Raw genomic sequence first — 25,230 nt, 5'->3', positions numbered from 1 at the left:
ACTGAAGCATGGAGTTAATATATTTAAATCAGATGACAGCTATTGGAGATGAGGCTGGGAGTTTAATGACCCCAATGCTTAACTTGCTAGAGATTTAATTTTTGAAAAGTAGGAAGGGGTAGATGCCCCACCCCTGCCCCCACCGCTGTGGAGAAAATGGCATGCTGTTTAGGGCAGATGCTGAGAAGAGCAGAGCTGCGTTTAAGTGAGAGGTGGTTGGAAGTGCCTTTTGGTCAGACCCCAGGTATCTTACTTTCTTAACAGAATGCCAGTTACCCGACAGTCTGTCCCCAGCCAGCCATCCAGATGACAGAAGTAATGGAGAGCAAGATGTAGGTGGGTATGGAGCTGCGTTTGGAACTGGAGAGAGAGATGTTAAATTTATGGTGAACGTTTCTGGTAGGGTGGAGGTGGGAGAAACATTTAGCCAGAGGAAAGCTTTCGTTTCCACACTTGCACACTTGCTGGTGATAGGGTTCCTTGCTGGGTTTCTAAACCATACGGTGCTTGTGTTCTTATCTCCTTTCTGCACTGATCTTTGTAACACGCTCTGCTTGTGAATTCTGGGGATGTTCACCGTGCTTGGCTGAATAAGCTTAGGCGTTCTGCCATTTTCTGTGATTCGATTTCACAGCGTCTTTTAGATGATGGAATTCAGGAAAAGAACTCTGTAAAGGTCAGGCCAGGAGCCTCATTGGTTTATCTGGTGGTTTCTGCTGTAACTCCTGGGAGGGTGCTGGTTCATTGGGCATTTGGTTCTAAGCAAACATTATTGCCTTTTAATAACTGTTGGTTATTGGATTGTTAGTGGTGTGGTGGAGAGTCCAAAACATGGAGCTGACTCATTAGACTCATAAAAAAGCAAATGCTGTTACCCAGAGTTTCTGGTGAGTGACAGAACTGAGCTTCCAGACCCCAACCCACCCCCCATTCCGCCTCCATGGCGCCCCCTCCACCACCACACGCTCCCACTGCTGGGCAGCAAACGGACACTTCTCCCCTTGTTAATCACAGAGTTTGCCCTTGAGAACTCTGGAGGGGGAAAATATCTTCTAGGTTTATCAAGCTGAGCAATGACTAAAGTAGGGAAGTCGTTTTATTGCATTGTGTGCTCCTGGTCGTTTGCCCATAAGAAAATAAAAATGTTTGGCTTGTGTTAAAGACTTTTTTCCTATCTTTCTTGAACTTCATGAAAATATTTATCCTATGAAATGAATGACGTGAAGGGGGAAAGTATTTCCATTCTCTTTGGCAAGTGGAAAAACACAGTTTGCTTTCTTCAAGATGTGAGTGGATTGGTAATTTCCTTTGACATAAAACTAATGCATAAATGGTCTTTTTTTTTTCTCCCAGCCAACCCAAAATGTTTTTAAGCAAAAGAATGACATGGCAGTCAATTATTAAACCTCGGGCAACCTAAAGCATTTTTTGAGTGTTGTTGTTGTTTTTTTAAGAAATGTGATTCTTTGCTCTTTATTATTTTCCTCCTCCCCTTCCTTGATGCTACCTTGGTAGCTGCCGTGTTTTAAATATTGACAAGATGAGATAGTTTTCTGTTTATATCAGCAGTCGTCTGTCTGTGAGATATGGACGAATCAGAACGCTGGATTTCCTTTCTCAGCCATCCATCAGGTTCATAATGTAAGGTTACAAATGGTTATTTTCTCTTCCTGAACTTGCGCTGTGTCGTGTGTTGCAGTGTCGTCAATAGCTATAGGGACTATGTCCTGGCAATGCAGAAAATTTGTGATGTCTAACAACTCCCGAGATTTTTTTTTTTATTGTTTATTATACTTCATTCACTGTGCCTCGTGACTAAGTTAACGTGCAAAACATTGTCCTGAAATGAGAAACGTACTTGGTTTGGAAGTCTACAGTTAAAATCTGTCCCGTGTGAGTTTGGCTTTCATCCCAGGTGTCCGCGTTCACTTGCTTTCACAGGAGAAAGGAAAAGGGTAAATTGATATATATATATACCCATGTATATATCAGTGTTAGTCTTCCCCATTTTGTATTTCCCTTGTCCATGGGCTATTCAGTTCTTTGTGCCTAACACAAAGGTTCATGCGCTTCACTTGTGAGAAATATTTGAGTATGATTTGCATGATATTCTATATAAGTTTTATGCAAATGCAAGAGGACTGTAGCCAAGAGAGGCACCATTACAGCTACAAAGTGGTTCTCAGCCTAATCCTTTCTTTTTTTTTTCACTTGACAGTACTGAATTGATCTTTGGAATGCATGCAAATCACGACCTATTGTACTCTGAGCTGCTTAATATTCAGATATTCACATTTCACCTTTGCATACATTTAAAAATTCATTTTTGTTTGGAAAGTAAACATTTTCATGTTTGGTTTTTTTTTGTCTATTTCATATTTTAAAATACAATCCTATTTTCACACTCTTAAATTTTTCTCATTGGGCAGCCTGCTGTCTGAGAGGTTGAGACTTTTGGTTGAGAATCACTCAAAAGAGCTTTTGCAGAGCTCTTGGGGCAGCATGCAGAGGGCCTCTTTTGGGGTGCCACGTCAGGCATACCCCTCCTTGTGTGCATGGGATTTCTGGCTCTTGGGGACCAGTCTATACATTGCCTGGTACTGCTGCTCCCGTGACCCAGCAGTTCCTCCTGAACACGTTAACGCTCTCTAACCAGTGCTTTTTCACGTTCAGAAGTGGCCATCTCCGCTCTTTTATCAAAAGAAACAAATTTAGGATAACCAGCTGCATTCTTTATTCTTGAAGATGTTTTAGAAGAACTGCACCAGCATCTTGCTTTCATGTGTGTGTGAACTGTTTGTAGGAGGCCTTTCCTTACATTCACATCCCAATGTATGTACACATATGTATACATATGTGCCTTCTTCAAAGCTGTTGAGATAAGGGAAAGTAAATGTAATCATATAACTTATGTATGTTTGGGTAGCCCACCTCTAATATTTGTTAGAATTATTGAAAGTGAAACCTGAAAATAACAATTGTCATTTAAAATCATTTTAGTTTTTTATTAAGTGATCTGAAGAAATAGAAAACAATGTTTGTTAATATTCAATCTAAATTTACAAGCAGGTAGGTGGGAGTTGTTCCTAATAGAAAAGATTTAAAAGCTTCTATTAAAAAAATCAATTAAGTCCTCATTTAAAAATTTTTTTAAAGAATAAGATAAGGCTTGGAAAATACCATACTTCCCTGTCCATGTTAGAGAGCTAGATCCTAATCATAGCTTTTAATTATTTACTGACATCCTAACAAAACTTTTCCTTAAGAAGAAAGAAAGAATATAAACAGTGTTTCCCCTTTGTATTCTCAGAACACATAGAATATGTGATATCTTCAGTTTCCATTTTGGGGGATAGAGCCTTGTTTTTGAATTAGATATCTGGTGCAAATGAACTAAAACCATGCAGTTTTACCACCTTTTGAAATAATGAAAAGATTAATAGCTGCATTTTGGAATCTACCATCCAATAAACATCTATCATGGAATTTTGCAAATTTTTTTCTGCGTTATAACTAAATTCAGTTAGTGGCTTATACTTTTCAGCTGGTGGGTATGAGACATTTAATTTAATTACATTATATTGAGTATGGCCCAATTATAATCCTTAAAACTCAGCAGGCTAAGAATTTCTAGTTGGCAGTTGGTAAATACCTATTAAGCAGAATCAATTCTCTGTTTAAAACTTTAATCTCAAATTATGTTTTTCTTTCGTATTAGAAGATTAAGTTTTATTTGAGTTTGAAGGGATAACTAATAATGTACATTTTCTTCTGTTTAATTATGTCCTAAAGGAACAAATACATACATAAATGCCAAGTAAACAAGGTTTTAAGCCATGACCAAATTCTTGAACTATTAAGATCATTTAATACATGAACCTAAAGGAAAGGTTTTTCTCCAAGTATTTTAAGCTATAAAGAAGTAGCCTGAAGATATTTAGTAAAAGTGCCTTGAATCACTGTAATTTCTCTTCTGCAATTACTTAAGCCTTTTAAAGAGTACTGCCAGTCACTAATAATTTACAATATGACAGACTTTTGCAATTTTATTTTGTTATTCTAATTAAACATTATTGCCTCATAGTAACCCATGTTTTGCTAAAGATAAGACTTTATTATAAACCGTTATTTCAGACAAAAGACTTTTTAAGTCTGTTTGATTTTTAATTAATATTTAATAAGCATTTTTAACTGAGAGATTATTAATTTTTTAAATTTACCTGAAGAAATACAGATAATATCTGGATATAAATTTTGTGTTTAACAAGACCTAATACTGGGCTTCACAATTGAAACTATTTGAAATGTGAGGCAAACCCCTCCCTTGCTTTTTCTCTCTGCTGCTCCTCCATGTTATCACCACTCGACCTGTTTCCTCCATAGTTCATTCCTGCCTCCAAAAGGACAGAGACCGAGGGCACCCTTGCTCTCTAAGTTCTTTTGTTTTTACTGTCCCTCAAGGAGATGAAGCTGAATCCCACCCCAGGGCAGGCCACATCTGTCCTTTACAATAGTGTAATGATGAGTCCATCCATTCCCACTGAATTAATTCCAAAGAGAAAAATCAACACCTACAAACAGAGTCTTCTAAATACTCTTATATCTAAGGTTAAAAATAATAATCAGTTGATGAGTTTCCAGGAAGAAAAGAAAATTATTTCCTTATAAATTCAATTTTAAGAACACTTTTTCCTCTGTTTGAAAATGAATTTCTGGAAATAGCACTCAGTATGACAAAATTCAGTTTCTATTTCCAGAAAGGCAGATTCAGTCCCTGTAGGGAATTTTTTAAATATTTGGTCTGGAGCATAGTTTCTGGGCCACAAAGAAAATAAGGATTCTGTTTCTCTTCCCTATAATTATCTTCCCCCATTGCATGTCGGGGAAGCGTGTCAGAGCACTCCAGATTCGGAGCAGGTGGTTTGGGATTTCTGGACAAAGTGGAGTCACAGGAGAGCAGATGATGGCGCTGCCTAAGCAGATGAAATGGACGCACCACTAAATTCTTCAAATGCTTATGAAATAAGAGATCGAGGTCGTTTCCAGACTGAGATGTTATGTGCTGTTATTCCCAAAATGGCTGCTCTGACTTCTGTGGATGATGTAAATATTTGGATCAGCATTCTGCTTTAAGTGTATGTGGAACTCACATTGAAATTTAATTATAAAAGTGCCTGAGTTAATTCAGCAATTAGAGAATGAATTTGCATATGATTTGCATGCTTAACGTACAAACACCTGAAATGTCCCCATAACCCCAGCTTCATCCCACCCATTCCCACCCCCAGCCCTCCCCCATCCCTTGACCCGCAACCCATGGTACCCCCAGCTCCTGCCATGTCTGTTCAGGCTTTTCTGAAAACTGCCTGTTGAGCTTGGCCACGGTGAACCTCAGCTAAACGATGACAGGGCTAACGCTGAAGACTGGATGCTTGATTTGCATTGTCACGTCAGCAGACACTGGATCCAAGGATCTCTTGAGGTCAACCAGCTCCCTTTGTATCATTCCACGAAGTTGCGTGCAAACTTCTGTTGTTGCGTTAACAGTGTTACCTGTGACTTAAGTGTACAACACCTGTTTGCTGTGTTGTTGTTGCTTTATCAAGGGAGGGGGAGACTGGGGGTGTCAGTTAATGGGGGAGATGAGAGGATGATTTGCTGGATGTGGGGAGAACTTTGAATTAAGAACTCACTGTTGCATGTTTCCAGAGTTTTAACTGTTATCATTTAAAGGTTATTACACTCACCTTCGAAATAATATTGAAATTCACATATTCTGCATTTTTAATTTTATACTAGTTTTTTTAAGAGCAAATCATGTCAGTTGAAATTAAGATCCAAACATTTAGGAGAGAAGGAAAAGAAAAGATCAAAATAGCAAGTCAGAGGAAAACTTAATTGCAACTAGTCACTGTTTTTACAAAATAAAAATCCATTTAAACAAAGAGAAAACTTAAGAATGAGTCAGGGATGGGTCATAAAATGAAGGATTTTTGCTTAAAAATGCTTAAGTAAATATTCCAGATAAAGTCTTAATGATATCAACAGATGGAAGATGGGAGAACCGAGCCCTGTGCAAGTAAATTAGCAACTGGAACAAAACTAACAAGCAGAATAGCTCAGAGAGAGGAGCCGAGGGTTCTGACCAGTCACATACTCCAGTGAGAAGCCAAGGAAATAACATGAGGCTCATTTTTCTCTTCCTGTGGTTGGGATTGACGGATCTCAAAGAGAAAATTTCAGGCTCTCTGCCTCACGAAATGGCCTATGCTTTCCCTAAGGGGCTCTGGAATTCTTCTGTTTTTTAAAGCCAGTTAGAAATTTGACTTTATAGGCGCTCACACTAAACCATTACAGTAATAAAACATGTTGAGGTTAACCTCATGGAAAATGGTCATTAAAATGATGGGATGTCCTTCTGTGTAAAGTCTGTCTTAGTGGGCTCAGGTACTACGTGATATACCGTCACATGGACTGTGCTTGTACTTGTGATCAGGCTCCCCAAGTACATGCATATGCACATATGACCAACCCTGGTATTTAAATATTTATTCTTCAGTCATGCTTTAGGTTTTCTGAGGGAGGAGTTTGAGTATATCCAAGACAATCATGGGGTGTTATATTGATACAAATGAATTCGGAGGAGGGAAACTAGGTATCATCCACTAGGACATTTTCTTCTGAAATTTTGTCTAGTGTCACGCCTACCATATTTTCTCTCCAGAGATACAAAATTTTTCAAAGTACATGGTACATGTCCTCATCAGGAACTGAAATTTATAAACCGGTGTATTGAGAATGCATTTCAAACTAAAAATTTCAAACAGTCAAGTTTAAAAACAGAAAAGTCTTTCAAAGATCATATGTTCTTTTCTGTTGGAACAGAAAATTATGACTTAGTAAATCATTTATGAATATCTTCATGTTTAATTTTAAGAGTACTTAGCTTAGGATGTCATTCTAAAAATAGAGTAAGTCAACTTCTTTCATACCTCAAAAGTTAACTTAGCTTTGGGAAACAGGATGGTAGGACATATAAAACCATAATAACCATATAACACACTCAAATGTATTTGCACCTTTATGGCACACAGGTTTAAGATGAACTCAGGCCAGCTATAGTGCATGAACTTAGCCTATTACTCATGTTACCTCTAGAATAAATGTGATTTTCAGACAGGAGACTGGGGAGAACCTTCCATTACCTTGCGACCTCCAAACGAAGCCACAGCCTCAACTCCAGTGCAGTACTGGCAACACCACCCGGAAAAGCTCATCTTCCAGTCATGTGATTACAAAGCTTTTGTAAGTTACCCAGAACTGAGTACTTGGGTACCAGCAGGAATAGAGGGTACATTTCTAGCTTGTTTGCTTTTATATTCAAATATCCCCAGACATTCATCACTGAAATTCCTAAAATGTTTTCCCCTTCTCTTTTTTTTCTTAAAGAAGCCTTCTTCAAAGGCTACTTGGAAATTCCAAACAAATGGAACTTTATAACCCTTTTAATCTTGTAAGCTTAAGGTCTGTTTTGCCTTCTTCATACATGGTTGTGTATTTTAAATTAAATGTGATAAATTGCTGTCTTAAAATGGAAATGACTGTAAATAGAGCACATATAGGCATTTCCACATAACTCACCAGTTATCTCAAAACATTGGGTCTACAGCTTTATGTAAATACCAGATTCTTTTCATTGTCATCATTTGGATTATATTACTAGGCTTTTTTCTTTTTTTAGATAGGAGAGGGAATCAGGCTTAGCTGAGATTGTGAGTGATATGAACAGGTAAATGTTCAAAAGATACCATCAGTTTGGGGGCAGATGGTTGTCATGACTATAGCAGGGAAAGTGGCTGAACCCTCAGCAGAACATTGAAACTGTCTTTCTTAAAAATAAATGTTTTAATTAGGACAAAGTTTCCTGATACCTTAAAAGATGAGGATTTCATATTTTCAAAAATAAGATAATGAAAAACATCAAAAAGAAGATAAGGGTTTCACCACAATCATCGTCATTGATTTATGAAGATGTAAAGGTCCTGATTATCTCACAGCAGTTTAGTCTTTTCATTTTGTGCTCTCTGCACCTCTTTAACTGCTTGTGTCTTGAAGCACTGGACTTATTTCAGTCATAATCTCCCCCAAAACTGTAAGACTGCAGTTCCTCCTTCTTCCTCCAAGACCCAAACACCAGATCCCTGAGCCTTTCTGAGCATGCCTTCTTGGAAGCCCTTGACTGAACCCTCTGCTATTGTGCCTGTGCACAAACTCTTCAAGTCCGGGATCTCGTGGGTCTAAAAGACTGATTCCCAGCCCAGTTTTTGCAGAGTGCCAGGGTCTCCTCAGTCACATCCAGAAAACAATCATTTTAATACACTCTTTAAAAAGACATATTGAGCTGTTTCTTTTCTCTCTTTTTTTGAAGGAAAGTAGAGAAAAATGACAGATGGAAAGAACCTTAATGAAGTTTCAAAAGGTGGTGTGTGCGCGTGCTAAGTAACATCTGAGTCTTTGTGACTCTATGGACGATAGCTCGCCAGGCTCCTCTGTCCATGACATTCTCCCAGAAAGAATGCTGGAGTGGGTTGCCATGCCCTCCTCCAGGGAGTCTTCCTGAACCAGAGATGGAACCTGAGTCTCATGTCTCCTGCACTGGCAGGGAGGTTCTTTACCACTAGCGTCACCTGGGAAGCCCCTTTCAAAAGGTTGAAGGAGAGTCAATTGATAGGAAGGCAAAACAGACATTTTGCTAAAAACTTTTTACCCCCGGCCAGAGCTTGGAGTGTGTGTGACCATCTGTACTAAGGCAGCATTGGAGCCTATCACCTAACAGCAAAGTGGTGATTCCTGGCAGGAGATACTACCATCCTTCTCCCGCCCTGTTCAGCCCCTCCAGTGTCAGTTTGCACCAAGGAACTCAGCTCCCTGGGCTGTGGAACAACTGAGAATGGCGTTCTCTCTCCCCGCATACGTCCAGCCCATTCTCAGGTGGATCAACCACCGGGCACGGAACTGAGAATGAAAAAGGTCCCAAACTTTGTCTCTGCCTAAGAGCAGCCTAACATTAATTACCTATGCAGCCAACTAAGTCCAAATGGGGTGTATGTTGCTTCGCTTCTCAGCTGTCTCATACAACCCTGTAATTACATAGATAGTGATGTGATTTATTTTTGCAGACATTGCTGCCTCAAAAAAAAAAAAAAGGGAAAACATTTTTAGACGGCCCCATTTTGCAGTTAAATATGATCTGAAAGATGGCATCTTTAGAAACTACTGCAGTTTTATTACAAAGAGCAATTTACAGCTTTCAGAACTGTGGTTAATTCTGCTGCATTCTCTGTATACATACATTTATTTGTTAGAATTAGTTACTGTTAGTTTTTAAAAGTTATGCAGCAGCCTACAACCAGGAAAGCTGGCCAGTAGTACTTCTACAATCTGCTTTTAAATTGCTACTCATATTTATGTTCTGTTTTTCATAAATCATTGATTGATTGATTGATTTTTTTGTATTTCAGTATTTAGGTTCTATGCTGATAAAAGAGCTCAGGGGGACAGAATCAACCCAAGATGCTTGTGCAAAAATGCGGGTAAGTTTGCCAAACGACTTTATTTCTTGTCACTGAAACACTAAATACTGGGTATGGATACAAATTGCTGCTTCTCAAATTCCTATTTTCTTCATCTTTTGGTCTGCTGAATCACACTGGTGTTATATAAAAAGGTGTTTGGGTTTTTGTTCATGTTTATGCCACTGTGGTTCGATTTGATATCTGTTGGATGCAGTTACTCTGATTTTTAAAGATTTAAAGTAATTTTATATACATTGATCATCTCCAGATTACAAGAAAAATGACCTTTAGTTTACTACAAAAAAAAATATTTTAAGCACCCACTTGGCAGTCTGAGAACACTTACTGAAAAGACTGCCAACTAACTAAAAATTAACAAATGTAGGAATATTGAGAGCATATTATTTAAAGCTAATATGCCTTGCTGCTGCTGCTAAGTCACTTCAGTCGTGTCTGACTCTGTGCGACCCCACAGATGGCAGCCCACCAGGCTCCGCTGTCCCTGGGATTCTCCAGGCAAGAACACTGGAGTGGGTTGCCATTTCCTTCTCCAATGCATGAAAGTGAAAAGTGAAAGTAAAGTTGCTCAGTCGTGTCCAACTCTTCGTGACCCCATGGACTACAGCCTACTAGGCTCCTCCGTCCATGGGATTTTCCAGGCAAGAGTACTGGAGTGGGTTAGGAGCTTTTTAATTATTCATTTTTTTAAAATAAGAAAACCATACAACTCCAAATTGAATCATGTAAGGACACAATCTTGATAGAAATGGCAATTTCAAATGTCTGTGATTGGTGGCTGCTGGGTTCCCAGGACCCTGTATTAGTCAAACCAGTTCTCACTGAGAGAGATCCAGTGGGCTTTTTCTTTCATGTGTCCCTTATTCTTCCTCCATAGCAGATGTGTAGAAGCCATGGTGATATCTCACTGATGATACAAAGTAAGAATATCGGACTTAATCCACATAGCAACTAACCAGTCAAGTTTGAGATCATTAGCAAGTGAAACCCTAACTTCTGTTTATCATTTATTTTATACAAGCAGCTTTGGTGGGAAATACTTAAAAGCATGTAATTTAACAGTCATTGCTCATGGAACACTAAACATGTATGAATCTTCATGACATTGATGCCTCTGTATGTAATGGCTGATTTGATATTTTGATGAATTCAGTAGCAGAAGGACTGAAACAGTTGTCTTTCTATTTGATGTAGGTATAGTATACTTAAATTGTCAGGACCAAGGAATCTTTATTACAGGTACTGTGTTTAGATTTAAAAAAAAAATCCCTGATATGTGCAGGAGCTCCAAGTTCCAGTTCTGTTGGTGCTTACTTGCCTTAGGACTTGCTGTTTTGTCATAATAACTGGTAAATTTACTGAGTAGTTACAATGTGCCAATCTTCTGTGCTGAATACCTTGAGCGTTTGCTCATCTAATCTTTACCACAAAGCTGTGAGATTAATACTGTTGTTAGCCCCATTTTGTAGGTGAAGAAACTGATTAAATAACTTTCCCAAGATCAGACAGTGAATAACTTGCCAATCTGGGACTGGGTCTGGCTGACTCCAGAGCCCAAGCTTTTAACTACTACATTCCCCTGCTTTTCCTGGGCTTCATTTTCTTAGAAAATAAGAACATTGGACTAGATCCCATTAGGGTTCTTCCTGGTTTTTATAATTCTGGAAAACTTGTATTCTAATTATCTCTCAAAGAACAATAAGAAAATGGGAAAGGTTTTTAATCATCAAGCCTCAATAATTTTAGAGCCGTTCATGAACATGTCGAAGAAATTAATTTGGCATCTCTGATTTAATACTATTAACTCAGTTATCTGAATCCAGCTACGTCAGTGCAGTAATGAGCATAAGTAGCACATAGAGCACATAGCACCATCTAAAATACACCAGATCTGTGATTTAAATTTCAGTCAATTTCTTGAAATTAAGTGGATCTGAAATTCCATTTGGACAGCAATAGCAAAACCATTTCAACAGTCTCAGTGGAGAATAATTTAGTTAAATACTTGTCTGTTGCTTAAAATGAAAAAGCCATCTATTTAGAAGCCATTCTTCTGTTCTTTAGGGTGTTTTTCCAGTTTGCTGCCCTTGGTGTTTATTTTGAGTAGTTTACATGAAAATAAGAACTTCATTGCTACTTGGGATATCAAAAAACCCTTATTTCCCATCTTGATTAAATAAATATCAGTCTTTGACAAAGTAGCTAAAGTTGCACTCACTGGGTTCATCAGAGCCTTTAAACACCAGAAGTGCAAATTTGATCTGCTGTCTGGGACTATTGATTTGTGAACTAGAGCTCTCACTGACTGAAAATGCTGTGGATCTCAGTTTGCAGTTAATGCTCCCTTTGAACCTCCAGTTACTGTTCTCTCTGTTTTCAATATGGTGACATTTCAGCCAAAAGTCCCAGTAGAATCAGATCTCCTTAGGGGAAGTACATTAGGGCAGGGGTCCTCAACCTCTGGCATCTAATGCCTGGTGATCTGAGGTGGAGCTAATGTAATAATAATAGAAATAAAGTGCCTTGGGCTTCCCAGGCGGCACTGGTGATAAAGAATCTGCCTGTCAAGGCAGGAGACATAAGAGGACATGGATTCAATCCCTGGGTTGGGAAGATCCCCTAGAGGAGGGCATGGCAACCCACTCCAGTATTCTTGCCTGAAGAATCCTATGGACTGAGGAGCCTGGTGGGCTACAGTCCATGCAGTCACGAAGAGTCAGACACGACTGAGCGACTGAGCACGTGCACACTCAGTACCTCTCACGTGAGCCGATTAAACATTTATTGCCTTGAGTTTTAAAATATCTGAAAATGGATCATTTATGTTGATAAATAGTTTTAGAGTAGTTTCAGGAACCCTTAAAGTGTCTATAAGATTCAGTCAGTTCAATCGCTCAGTCATGTCCGACTCTTTGTGACTCCATGAATCGCAGCACGCCAGGCCTCCCTGTCCATCACCAACTCCCAGAATCTGCTCAAACCTATGTGCATCGAGTCGGTGATGCCATCCAGCCATCTCATCCTCTGTCGTCCCCTTCTCCTCCTGCCCCCAATCCCTCCAAGCATCAGTGTCTTTTCCGATGAGTCAACTCTTCGCATGAGGTGGCCAAAGTATTGCAGTTTCAGCCTCAGCATCAGTCCTTCCAATAAACACCCAGGACTGATATCCTTTAGGCTGGACTGGTTGGATCTTCTTGCAGTCCAAGGGACTCTCAAGAGTCTTCTCCAACACCACAGTTCAAAAGCATCAATTCTTCAGCGCTCAACTTTCTTCACAGTCCAACTCTCACATCCATACATGACCACTGGAAAAACCACAGCCTTGACTAGACGGACCTTTGTTGGCAAAGTAATATCTCTGCTTTTAAATATGCTATCTAGGTTGGTCATAACTTTCCTTCCAAGGAGTAAGCGTCTTTTAATTTCATGACTGCAGTCACCATCTGCAGTGATTTGGAGCCCCCAAAAATAAAGTCTGACACTGTTTCCACTGTTTCCCCATCTATTTCCCACGAAGTGATGGGACCAGATGCCATGATCTTCGTTTTCTGAATGTTGAGCTTTAAGCCAACTTTTTTACTCTCCTCTTTCACTTTCATCAACAGGCTTTTGAGTTCCTCTTCACTTTCTGCCATCAGGGTGGTGTCATCTGCATATCTGAGGTTATTGATATTTCTCCTGGCAATCTTGATTCCAGCTTGTGCTTCTTCCAGCCCAGCATTTCTCATGATGTACTCTGCATAGAAGTTAAATAAGCAGGGTGACGATATACAGCCTTCTTGATGTACTCCTTTTCCTATTTGGAACCAGTCTGTTATTCCATGTCCAGTTCTAACTGTTGCTTCCTGACCTGCATATAGGTTTCTCAAGAGGTCTGGTATTCCCATCTCTTTCAGAATTTTCCACAGTTTATTGTGATCCACACAGTCAAAGGCTTTGGCACAGTCAGTAAAGCAGAAATAGATTTTTTTCTGAAACTCTCTTGCTTTTTCGATGATCCAGCGGTACCAACTAAATTAAACCATTTAGGTACAGACATATGTAGTAATTTGGGGTACATTCCAGTGTGCTAACATAAAAACTTTAGGAGATTTTTTTAAATTTCATACTTATCAACTGTAACTTTTTTTTTCCATGACACTTCCTTCAGCACATTCACTTTGCCGCAGCAGAAACCAAGCACAGTTTTCCCTTCTCAGAAGCACTTGGAGTGTTTGTTTGATAGTCACAACTGGTTAATTTCTAAGTTTATCTAAGCTTGTTTATTCATCTCTAAGATCCCCTCAGTCCTGAAATAAAGATAATTCTACATTGCTCTCCTAGTGTTCTATTATACACCTATTATTTCAATTAAAAATATAGCATAGTTAACTAGTGGTGGTAAAGAACCTGCCTGCCAGTGCAGGAGACAGAAAAGACACGGGTTCAATCCTTGGATTGGGAAGATTCCCCGGAAGAGAGCACAGCAACTCACTCCAGTATTCTTATCTGGATAATCCCATAGTCAGAGGAGCCTGACAGCTCATAGAGTCAGACCCAGCTGAAGCAACTCAACACACACACACACACACGGACACACACATTTATCAGGTTTCCCACAGCCCCCGTCCCAGATCTAAACCCTAAATAATTCTTATCTTAAAATTACCTTTTAAATTGTGTTTATTGGGAAAGAATCAATAGAAACTTGCAGGAAACCCTGATCATTTTTAAAGTAAAATTGCCTTTTTAAAAAATAAAAGCCTGCAAAACTATCTTAGGAAGAATGATTTCTATGAATTATTTTGCACTTCAGTGGTACAGCTTGGCTGCTTATTTCCTTTCCCATGACAGCTTTACAGACATGTCTATTTAAAATTAAAATTTTAAGACCTATCTTAGTAATACGTGAGAAGCTGTAACAGATCTCTGAACGCATTCATTTGGTGCTGCCTTTATGTTCCTGGTTGGGTTTTCCGGCTAAATGTATGCTCAGAGACAGGCTTCATTCTGAAAGGACTCCTGAGAGGAATCCTGGCTCTGTGGTCCTGAATATGTGCTCCCCTAACATGTTACACAGAGAGCAGGGAACCTTGCCTCTGCCACACCTCACATCACACTCCGTAACATCTGGCTGCCCCAGCCCCATGCCCATAGAAGGCAGGAACCATGTATACTGTATCCCCAAGGCCTGCTGTGTAATAGCTGCCTTAGGAGATGGTCGTGATGATTCCATAAAAGAATGCCTGTGAAGGGTCTAGTTCAGTAAAATCTTAAAACACGTAGACCTCTTCCTCCAAATGTTTGAGAAATAAGTAAATTGATGGTTAGATTTGCTCTGGAATGTTTCATTGGTTTTTCCCCACCTCTGATGCCAGTGCCCCAGCCTTTGCCCCAGTTTTCTGTACATTAATACACACTATAAAAGAGAGTATTCAAACACCTAGGAACCCTGCACTCTTCTGTCCAGTTTGTTTTTAATATATTTATTGCCTGGAGAAGCCCAGGGCCGGGGAGCCTGGTTGGCTGCGGTCTATGGGGTCGCAGAGTCGGACATGACTGAAGCGACTTAGCAGCAGCGTTTCATTATCTGGCTGCACCGGGCCTTAGTTGTGAGGTGGGGGAACTAGTTCCTTGACCAGGGATTGAACGCAGGCCTCCTGCACTGGGAGCACGGAGTCTTAGCCACTGGACCACCAGGGAAATTTCTTCTGTCCAATTTTTAAAGGTCATTGCCAAAAGGGAGAAAAAAAAAACAAAAGGGCACTGTGGATGTTATATATAATTTTCATTTTATATTTAGGGGAGGTAATTTGTTTCTGAACTGATTGGGAGTTGCCTTTTTTAAATAATGTGTCCACAGACTGAACTTTATAAAGCAATAGATTGTTTTGGCCTTTCAATTCTCTTTGGTATGAGTAGCTGCCACTTCAAAGATTCTAAGTACAGAGTTTGGTGAAATGAGGGATTTGTTCTGACCACATGAGGTTCCACCATTCCATTTTCCTCCCTAGACTTACTCATACCCTATTTCCCAACCCTGAATTTTGTCCCAGGGTATATGTTTCAGTAATATATAGCACTCTCACTTCCCTAATTAAATATGCCATTAGGAACACATCTGCTCCTGTAAGAGGTAGGCCGTTATATTCAATTTAGTACTCTGAAATCTGACTTTCCCTAATCCCATATTTGAGGGTTAGAATTGTTCATCGGTGTATGTGTTCAAGGAAATTTCCCTAAAAAAAAAGAAAAGGAAATATCTGTTCTCAACTACAATAAGGTAGAAACCAGCCTTTCTGATGTAAGAATGGAAATATTTTAAAATTATTTTTAAGTCAGCAATAAGCAAATCTTCCAGTGTGTTTAGACTTTGGAACCTCTGCTTCCCAAAGGGCTTAGTTTCACAATCCCTTCAGGCTTCTTGTTGAGTCTGTACCCTTTAATTTATATGATTTCTAAACTTTCAATCTGAAAGCAATTCTAAAGTTGAATTTTCAAATATATGGATTCCCAAATAATTGTCTGTGCCTTGGTTGAAGCGTGAAGACCATCTTTTTTCCTATACTTGCAAGGAAAGAAATGAACTGGAAAGCTTGAAAAAGGTAGACTTTCGAATCAGATGGAAATGTTAAATTAAGAGTCCTCTTTCCTTAGGAGATACTCAAATAGAAGTCATGTATATATGTGTATATATATATATATATATATATAAAATTTTATTTATTTTTCGCCTGTGCTGGGTCTTCATTGCTGCAGTTTCTCCAGCTGTGCTGTGTGGGGGCTAGTCTCTAGGTGCGGTGTGAGAGCGCCTCATTCTGGCGGCTTCCCTTGTTGTGGGCCTTGTGTAGGGCCCTTGGTCCTCAGAAGTTGTGGCGTCCAGGCTCCAGAGCACAGGCTCAGCAGTTGTGGCACGTGGTCTTCGTTGCTCCATGGCATGTGGGATCTTCCTGGAAAGTTTCAATTTTTTAAACTTACATTTGCTTCTTACAAAAGCAATATACATTCATTATTAGTCAACTTTCAAATAGAGATACAGAAAAGAGAAATAAGAACAACTGTAGTTAAAAAAAAAAAATGTAGTTTTATCATCCCGCAGTGGTAAACACCTGTTAACACCTTGTTTGTATGTTATCTTCCAGACTGATTATACATTCATAAGCATCACTTTTCTACAAAAAAATGGAAATGTTATGAGCCTACTGTTTTAATCTGTTTTAAAATATATTTTGAAACATTTTTATTCCAATAACTATTCATCCCCAATATTATTTGTGCCCATTGAAAAATACTCCAATCCATAACTGAACTAAACTTATTTAACCATTTCCCCCGGTTGATTATTAGTTTATTTCCATTTTTTTCCAGTTATAACCAATACTATGGATAATATCCATAAACCTAAGTCTATTGCAACGGGTCTGATTATGTCTTTAGAATAAGCCACTAAATGTAGAATGAGTAGGTCAAAGAGTATACCCATTTTGAAACTCTTGATAAGTATTGCCAAACTGCTTTACAAAAAAATTGTTCCAATTTATACTCTGAGAAGCAGTCTCCAAATATGTATTGATGTTTGCTTGTCACATCTCTCAGGATATGTTGGATGTGTTCCCAGTTGAGGGTGCGTTGGTGGCACTAATGGTAAAGAACCTGCCTGCCAATGCAGGAGACTTAAGAGACACGGGTTCAATCCCTGGGTCGGGAAGATCTCTTGGAGGAGGGCATGGCAACCCACTCCAGTATTCTTGCCTGGAGAATCCCATGGACCGTGGAGCCTGGTGGGCTACAGTCCATAAGGTCTTAAAGAATAAGACACTACTGAAGCAACTTAGCACACACACATATGGGGAATTTCTATGAGAAAACACATCTCCACCATGACCCCTGGGCCTATCAGCTCTATCTGGTCAACATCTATTCCAGATATAACTCTAGAATCTGTCTTTAGGACCCGAACCCTTTATTTTATGTGCATAATGTTTTATTATACTTTCACAGTCCCTGAGGAACCATGGCCAAATTAAATAATACTTGTTAATTGTTCTGAAGACCAAGATCTTCAGCTAAGTGCTAACTAAGGATTTTTGGAAATCACTTGTCAAGTGGAAATAGCGTGTTTTGATAAATTAACGTCTCTCTGAATTAATGTAAGTTGCAGCACAACTTTGTATTCATGGCAGCAGAGAACAGTTCTGACAGTGACTTTCAATCAAATTGATCAACTGTATTTTTAGAGCAGAAATTCTCAGTGTGGTCCCCAAACTGGCAGCATTAGCAGCATCTGGAAACTTAGAAATGCAGACTCTTGGGCTCCACCACTGACTTACTGTCTCAGTCTTTTAGTGCCACTATAACAAAAACTGCGAGGAATTTATTTCTCATAGTTCTGGAAGCTGAGAAGTCCAAGATCAAGGCTCTGGCAGGTTTGGTGTCTGGCAAAGGAACTTTTCCTGGTTCATAGACGGCCAGCTTTTCACCCTGCCCCCTTGACAGGAGAGGCAAGGGAGCTCTCAGGTCTCTTTTATAAACATAATAATTCCATTCCTGGGGGCTTCCCAGGTGGCTCAGTGGTAAAGAATCTGCCTGCCAAGGCAGGAGATGCAAGAGACACATGTTCAGTTCCTGGGTCGGGAAGATCTCCTGGAGGAGGGCATGGCAACCTGCTCCAGTGTTCTTGCCTAGAGAATCCCATGGACAGAGGAGCTGGGCAGGCTACAATCACAAAGAGTTGGCCACAGCCGAGCACACACACGTGCACAGAGTCCCTTTCCTGAGGGCTCCACACTCATGAGCTTGCAATCCTATAAAGGCCCCACCTCCTAATACCACCAGTTGGGCATTAGGATTCAGTGAATGAATTTGGGGGTAGGAAGTACAAACACTTGGCCTACAGCACTTCTGGAACCAGAAACTCTAGGGGTGGCATCTAACAGTCTGTTATTTACCAAGCACTCCATGGGATTCAGATGCTCTCAAGTTTGAGAACCACTGCATTGGTCCATGAGCAACCAGTAAGGCTGCCGTGTAGACAGACTGTCCTGGTAGAACACTGTGCCACAGTGCCTGGAAACCAGCCAGGGCTGGAGCAACAAGAGATCGAGGGCATTGCTTTGTGCCCTGCAGACTCGGCCAGGCCATGTTCTTTACTCTGACAGTACACACAATAGCCGAATCTTAGGCAAGAGGACTGGTTTAAATGGCTGCTGCTTGCTGCACTGTCTGTTCCGGTCACGTGGCCTTACTTAGGCTCTATATTCGCTGAGCCTTTGGGTCAGAGTCCTTGTGACCAGAAAAGCCCTTGTGAGGTCATTTATACCCTCATTTCCCGGCCAAGTGAGACTTACCCCGAAGTCATTAGGAACAGATGAGAGTGACACTATGATTAAAAAGCAGAGGGGGAAACTTCTCAGCTTTGCCTCTAATGATTCTTCTGCCCTCTCAAAGAGGCTTTCCTTCTTATCTTGGTGCTGGCAGTTGGAGCCAGTTTCCTGTTGCCAAGGCCTAACCCTCTCCTTGAAGCTGAACTATCACGGGATCTGTGAAGCGTTTGCCACCCCAGAGGAGTCTGTCTCGGTGCATCTCTCATCACATCCGTGGTTCTCCTCCCAAGTTCTTTGGAGCATCTGGGTTCTCTGCAAAGTGTTCTGAGCTCTCCACGTGTTGAGAGGCTGGGACTGCAATTCTTCTCTGTAAAGCTGGCTTCCTACTCATTGCTGTACTACATTAATTCATTTGCTCATTCCTTTAACAGTCATAGATTTCAGCAGCTTTTAGATTAATTCCTGTAAAATTGCTGGTATTTAGTCATTTTGACCTTTAAAAAAAAAATGGCACCTTCTTAAGTTTCATCTGAGACCATGTGCTAGTCGTTGTAGGACAAATTTGGAAAGGTGGGGGCGGGCCTCTCAGAAAGGGGCGGGCCTCACAGGGAAGCAGACAGCCCCACCCCCACCGCGAAGGAAGGAAAGGGGAGGAAAGCAGCCCCTTCGGCCAGGAGGCCAGAAACTGACCAGGAAGGGACTCCAAAACTGAGCTTTTCCCAGAAAGTAACCTTGAAACTGAGCTTCGAAGGGTAAGAGTTCATTTCAGATGGCTAATTTGCAGTCTGCTTTTTCTCTATTAACACTCCCTGCAACTTAGCTGGTTCTGCCAAATACAAAAATCGCCACAATATTGCTTGTTTGGTGTGGTTTTTTAATTGTTTGAGAGTCACTTGGGGCTCCCAAACATAAAAGTTTGATCCTGTTTTAATTTACTTGCTGAAACTAAATATAATAATTAAGCGTTGAAATAAGGGAAGTATTATATGGCAAAAGTAATAGTTATGACTCAGCACTGGCTATCTCACTAGAAAGCATTCTCAGGGTAGCTGTGTGTAGGTTAATATATGCTATGAGTTGGATGGCCGTAGACCATCGAGAAATCTGTGCCAGCCTGTGCTTAAAACACCCCCTGGCAGTGATCGGGTTTTGTAAGAATGAGGGGTCAGTGATACCCTCCCTGTGGGCTCTTCACTCTGTACTGACTCTGGGGCACAATTGATTCCTATTAGGAGCATAAATGTCACTCTGGACCCAAACCTCACATTGCAGCTCACAACTGAAGTGCTTCTAGTCTCAGCTCTAAACTTCTTTGCTCTCATTTACCCATGAAAGTCCTGCTTTGAGATCCATGTGTGCTAAGTCACTTCAGTTGTGTCCAACTCTTTGCAACCCCATGGACTAAAGCCTGCCAGTCTCCTCTGTCCATGGGATTCTCAGGCAAGAATACTGGAGTGCGTTGCCGTTTCCTTCTCCAGAGGATCATCCCGACCCAGGGATTGAACCCAGGTCTCTTATGTCTCCTGCATTGGCAAGCACTTACCACTACTGCCACCTGGGAAGCTCTGCTCTGGGATCCAAGGGCCCCTGTATTGCAAAAAAATATGTTCTCACACTGTTGATTCTGCATTAGAAAATAAGAAACTATTTTGGGGGTGTAAGGCTAGAAAAGCTCAATGGCAATTTCTGACTTGATACAAATATTCCAAACAGTTCATAATTTGTACTTTAAAAGGAAATGAAAAGTATTTGAAAAAAAATTAAAGATGGTTGTTACTACTTTCCTTGGTGAATCCAAAAATCCCTCTTTAAAGAAAAAAATGCTGTAAGAGTGTTCAGTTACTTTTTCTATTACAAACAGTATTACAGGGGCCTGCCCCCAGATAGGAAATTATGATCCCTGTTCTGTGTGATGCTTAAAAACAATATAAACCCAAGTGCTAAAGAAAGGACTGGCTTTGAATTGATTCAGTACTTGCATTTTATTATAGGTTTCAGAAAGGTAACATCTGTATATAACTAAATACTGTTTCCCTTGAAAGAATAAAAGGATGATAATTGGGGAAATTGTGAAGAAAATACAATGAAATATCACTATATTCTTTCAGCTTTCAGTGGGAGAGCAGGATGCTGCAAAAGTGAAGTTAATCTGGGGCATTACCCATGAGCATACAGCTCATTAGGTAGGCAGAGGTCCTCGTTACACATTAGTCTCCCCTGTGAAGCTGAGGGTTTCCCTAGAGGCTCAGAGGGTAAAGAATCTACCTGTAATGCACGAGACCCAGGTTCGATCCCTGAGTCGGGAAAATCCTCTGGGGAAGGGACTGGCAACCCACTCCAGTATTCTCTCCTGGAGAATCCTATGGACAGAGGAGCCTGGCAGACCCCCAGAGGAGTCCATGGGGTTGCAGAGTTGGACGTGACCGAGCGACTAAAACACACACATACACATGAAGCTGGTGGGGATTTGAAGACTCTGAGAAACCTTAGAAATTCCACCTAGAGTGTGGCATGGTGAAAAAGGCAACTGGAAACAAAAGGGAACCACAAAAGAAAGTTTGCCCTGAGCATTTTACTGAGGAAATGGGCCTGAAAAAGAGAAGTCTATTTATACAAATAAATAAGGCTTCAATTTTTAATATACACCTCTGGGAGTATTCATCCAGAAACACAGCAAAGCATGCAGCTAGGTCATAGGAACCAAGTTGCCTGAGACCAAGTGCTTTGTAATTCGAGCAGTGTTGTCCGGACTAGGTGCCTTCGACCCTGGATGGGGGGTGGTGGGGTGGGAGATGGTTACAACACTGAAAGAGAAGCTGGGGAGGAAGGGACTTCGGCTTCTTGGGGTCGGGCTGAGGCTCCAGGCTCACCTTCTCTTTTTGTAATTTTATTCGTTTACTCATTTTTGGCTGTGCTGCATCTTCACTGCTCTAGTTGTGGTGCATGAGCTGCTGCTTGCAGTGGCTTCTCTTGTTGCAGAGCACAATAAGGCACGTGGACTTGAGGAGCACTGGCTCAGTCATTGTGGCCACAGGCGTAGTTGCTCCATGGCAGGTGGGATCTACCCAGATCAGGGACTGAACCCATGTCTCCTGCGTTGGCAGGCAGGAGCCACCGGGGAAGCCCTGAGCTCACATTTTAATATCTGAAAAGCCTTCATAAAATGAAGCGCTTATTGGATTTCTTGCCTCCCTGATTAGCCAGTGAAGACTCAGTATATTTACCTTCTTTCTCTGCATTTTCATCTTTCATTAAAATCATGTGTGAATAGACCTCTTTAAAGCTCTGTAAAGTACACCATCAGAAAATCCTCTAGAAAGAGATTGGATCTGTATCTCTTGTACAGAATAGAAATGCCTTAAAGGAGGTGATTACCCTGAAGACCTCCCACAGCCCCTCCCTGGCCGGATCCATCGTCGTCTTGTCTTGACTCAGTGGGAAGAGAAGTACAGTTTGGGCCACAACATGCAGCCACCCCACACCAGCCCTCCTAGGCCTGCGTGTAGCCTGCAGCACTGGAACCCCATTGTGGCCTCCGGTTAGGAAAGCACGGATTCTTGATTCATTGCACCGTTGAGGTTTTCTGTGTCTGCTGCCACCGTTCTCCTTCTGAAGCCCCTTTTGGTAAAATCAGCAACAGATTTTTCTGTTTTCCCAAGCTGGGGCTTTCAGCCAGGAAACCCAGTAAAAGTAGCAACCGTGCCTGTGTGTGCCTGCCACTGCACTGGGCACACATTTGTAGGCCTTTTTAGTCCTCTTGACATCGGGCACTGCTCCCACTGTCTAAGGAATCTTCTCTTGACTTCATGATCCTGCTGTCAGGCTTCTTCCAACTTTGTTTCAGGTTCCTTCATCGACTCTACTTTCTTCCCCATTTCTTCATTAATACTTAACTTCTTAAGTATTAACCATCCCCTGCAAGGTGATTCTTAGCCCTCCTCTAGTTCACTCTGAGCCACTTTGTCTGCTCCTATTTCCTCGGTCACCCCCTCTCTGTTTGGATTTCCAGATCTAATTCTTATGTCCGGTTTCCTGCTGGACATCTCTGCCAGATTATCAAGGTGATAATCGGATTCAGAAAGGTTTCTTGCAAAAGCGCAGTCCGCTCTAGTGGTCCTTATCTCAGCTAATGGCCTCTTAGTCCTCAGCATCCTACCGCTCACCATGTGGACCAGTCAGAAGATCCTCTTGATTCTTCCTCATCAGAATGGCAGCTTCCCTTCCATTCTCCAGAGCATCTACCTCAACTTGGGGGCGTAGGACTCTGGTTTGAATTTATACCTTCCTGCCTCCCCACGTTCAGCCTCTAGCTGTTTCAGTCCATACAACCCACTGTAGCTATCTTTCTGCAACACAGACCTGATCAAGTCACTCCCTACTTGAAAGCATCCAATGGATCCTAGGTTGGCAGAGTAAGTTACAACCATCCAAACCTACTATACCATCCTAATCTCCCACCAGTTATCCAAACCCACCATATTATTTCTCATTTCCAGATGTGTGCATTTGTATGTTGATTCTGCTGCTAAAACGGCCTCTTTAGTCCTCTTCTGCCACCTGGAGAATCCTATCCATCCTTGAAGAGCCAGGTCAGTCACCTGGCTCAGGAGGCAGCTGGTTGAATGGATGAAGACTTGCCCACTCCCTCACCAGAGTGAGGCTCTTCCTGCCCAGCAGTCTGGAAGGACTCTGTTCACATCTCTGTCACATTTGTCAACATTTGTGTTGTAGCTGCGCTCAAGCCAGGAATGGTGATATGTCTCTCCCTGTCCACGGCAGACGTTGTTCCCAACCCTCCTTACTGCAGAGCCCAGACGCAGCTCAGAATCCATCTCAAATAGCACTAGACAGCCGCATTCAGCAGAGTGAAGTCTGCACACGATCTGAGGTCTCTGTGACATCCTCCAAAGTAGACTGCATTTCTCCAGCTTGTGGGCCACTTAATATCCACTCAGTTGCAGAATGAATAACAGATGGCTTTTCTTTTTTCTTTGGGATGGGGTTTCTTAACACTACATAACATGTTGGCATTTTAACCTTATGTTAGGGGAACATGTGTGTGTTAGTTGCTCAGTTGTGTCCGACGCTCTGCGACCCTATGGACTGTAGCCCACTAGGCTTCTCTGTCCCTGAAAGTCTCCAGGCAAGAATACTGGAGTGGGTTGCCATTTCGTTCTCCATATGTTAGGTGTATGTTAATACTATTTCATGTCACAGATATCTGTCCACAAGAGTGTATTCACAAGAGATGGGCAAGGTGATTTGTTGGAACCCATTGTTACTCTTTGCAAGGAATTCTTCACGTGTATGCACACGTTCAGTCCACCATACATTCCGTCCCTTCACACACACATTCAGGCCACCAAAGTGCTGCCTGTTCCTGCCACAGCCTCTCTCTTTACAGAATTCAGCCCACGGTTTTACCTTCCAGTCAGATGCTGCATGTTATTTCTTCTAGCCTTCAATTTATCTTGTACGTTTCTAAGAGCTGGTTGGATAAAGTATTCAAAAATAAAAGTATCTAACCTTACATTCCAATTTCATATCTCTTTTTGGCAATCACAAAAGAAAACTGGTGAGTCTGGGTAATTTTAAAACTAGTTAAAAAGCACTTCACAGGCTCTGCTTTTTTTCTGTACTGAATGAAACACTTAATATTACATAGTAATACTCTCAGTAATCAATTTTCTTTATCTCTGATGCAGATATAGTAGCTCTCAAAAAGTGTGTCAAAACAACCAGGAAAATGTGAAACACCTTTTCCATGGCTCAAGTGAAAGATGAAATGTAATTATCATTACGGAGTTCAATGAGTTGTATTCAGCCTATCGGATCTTCTTTCATTCTGGTCACATTTCAGAGTTTATAAATGAAAAACGGGTAATATAAATGAAGAAATCAAGAAAGTTCATATTTTCCCTCAATTCCCTTAATGTACATAAGACAGCTGGTCCTGGAATGCTCAAAGCAGAAGGCTCGTGCGTGTCAGTCATAATAAGACTGTGCAATGCAGTAAACAGAACAATGAGAAAACAGTAAAAACAAAGGAGAGACAGGGTCTGGAAAAGCCTGCAGCAGTTTCTGTAAAATAACAGTTGTACTGCATCAACATGTATCTATAGAGCCTGTTCTCTTTACTATCTAATGAGTCTGTGTTGTTGGTGAATTACTGAAATTGTTTCCTCTCACCTTTTTATGTATTTTCTCTCCTATTATGTTCTCACCTGTCTTGTCTGGAAAATCCATCAGGCTAACTGTCAGGTAAGTTCTTCTTGATGTTTAATGTGATTATTAGGAGTGTCCACAGCAGGAACTGTAATGCGGGTGACCTGTGA

At 41.0% G+C, this 25,230-nt stretch overlaps 1 protein-coding gene across 14 annotated transcripts in view; it reads left to right on the top strand.

The window, feature by feature from the left end:
* The window catches only part of ANKS1B (ankyrin repeat and sterile alpha motif domain containing 1B), a 1,154,742-nt gene that overhangs the window by 1,076,823 nt on the left and 52,689 nt on the right, over positions 1-25,230 (top strand). For 6 of the 14 annotated variants that reach the window (XM_070789581.1, XM_070789579.1, XM_070789577.1 and 3 more), the window contains 4 exons: positions 1,567-1,641; positions 7,177-7,305; positions 9,522-9,593; positions 25,145-25,156. In XM_070789581.1, the coding sequence (XP_070645682.1) occupies positions 1,567-1,641; positions 7,177-7,305; positions 9,522-9,593; positions 25,145-25,156 (288 nt within the window). The remainder of the gene's footprint in view (positions 1-1,566; positions 1,642-7,176; positions 7,306-9,521; positions 9,594-25,144; positions 25,157-25,230) is intronic. The other 8 variants (XM_019961140.2, XM_070789585.1, XM_070789584.1 and 5 more) reach the window with 2 other exon arrangements.

This window comes from Bos indicus, chromosome 5 (assembly GCF_029378745.1).
Source record: "Bos indicus isolate NIAB-ARS_2022 breed Sahiwal x Tharparkar chromosome 5, NIAB-ARS_B.indTharparkar_mat_pri_1.0, whole genome shotgun sequence".
NCBI lineage: Eukaryota > Metazoa > Chordata > Mammalia > Artiodactyla > Bovidae > Bos > Bos indicus.
This window is presented reverse-complemented; position numbering and strand designations above follow the sequence as displayed.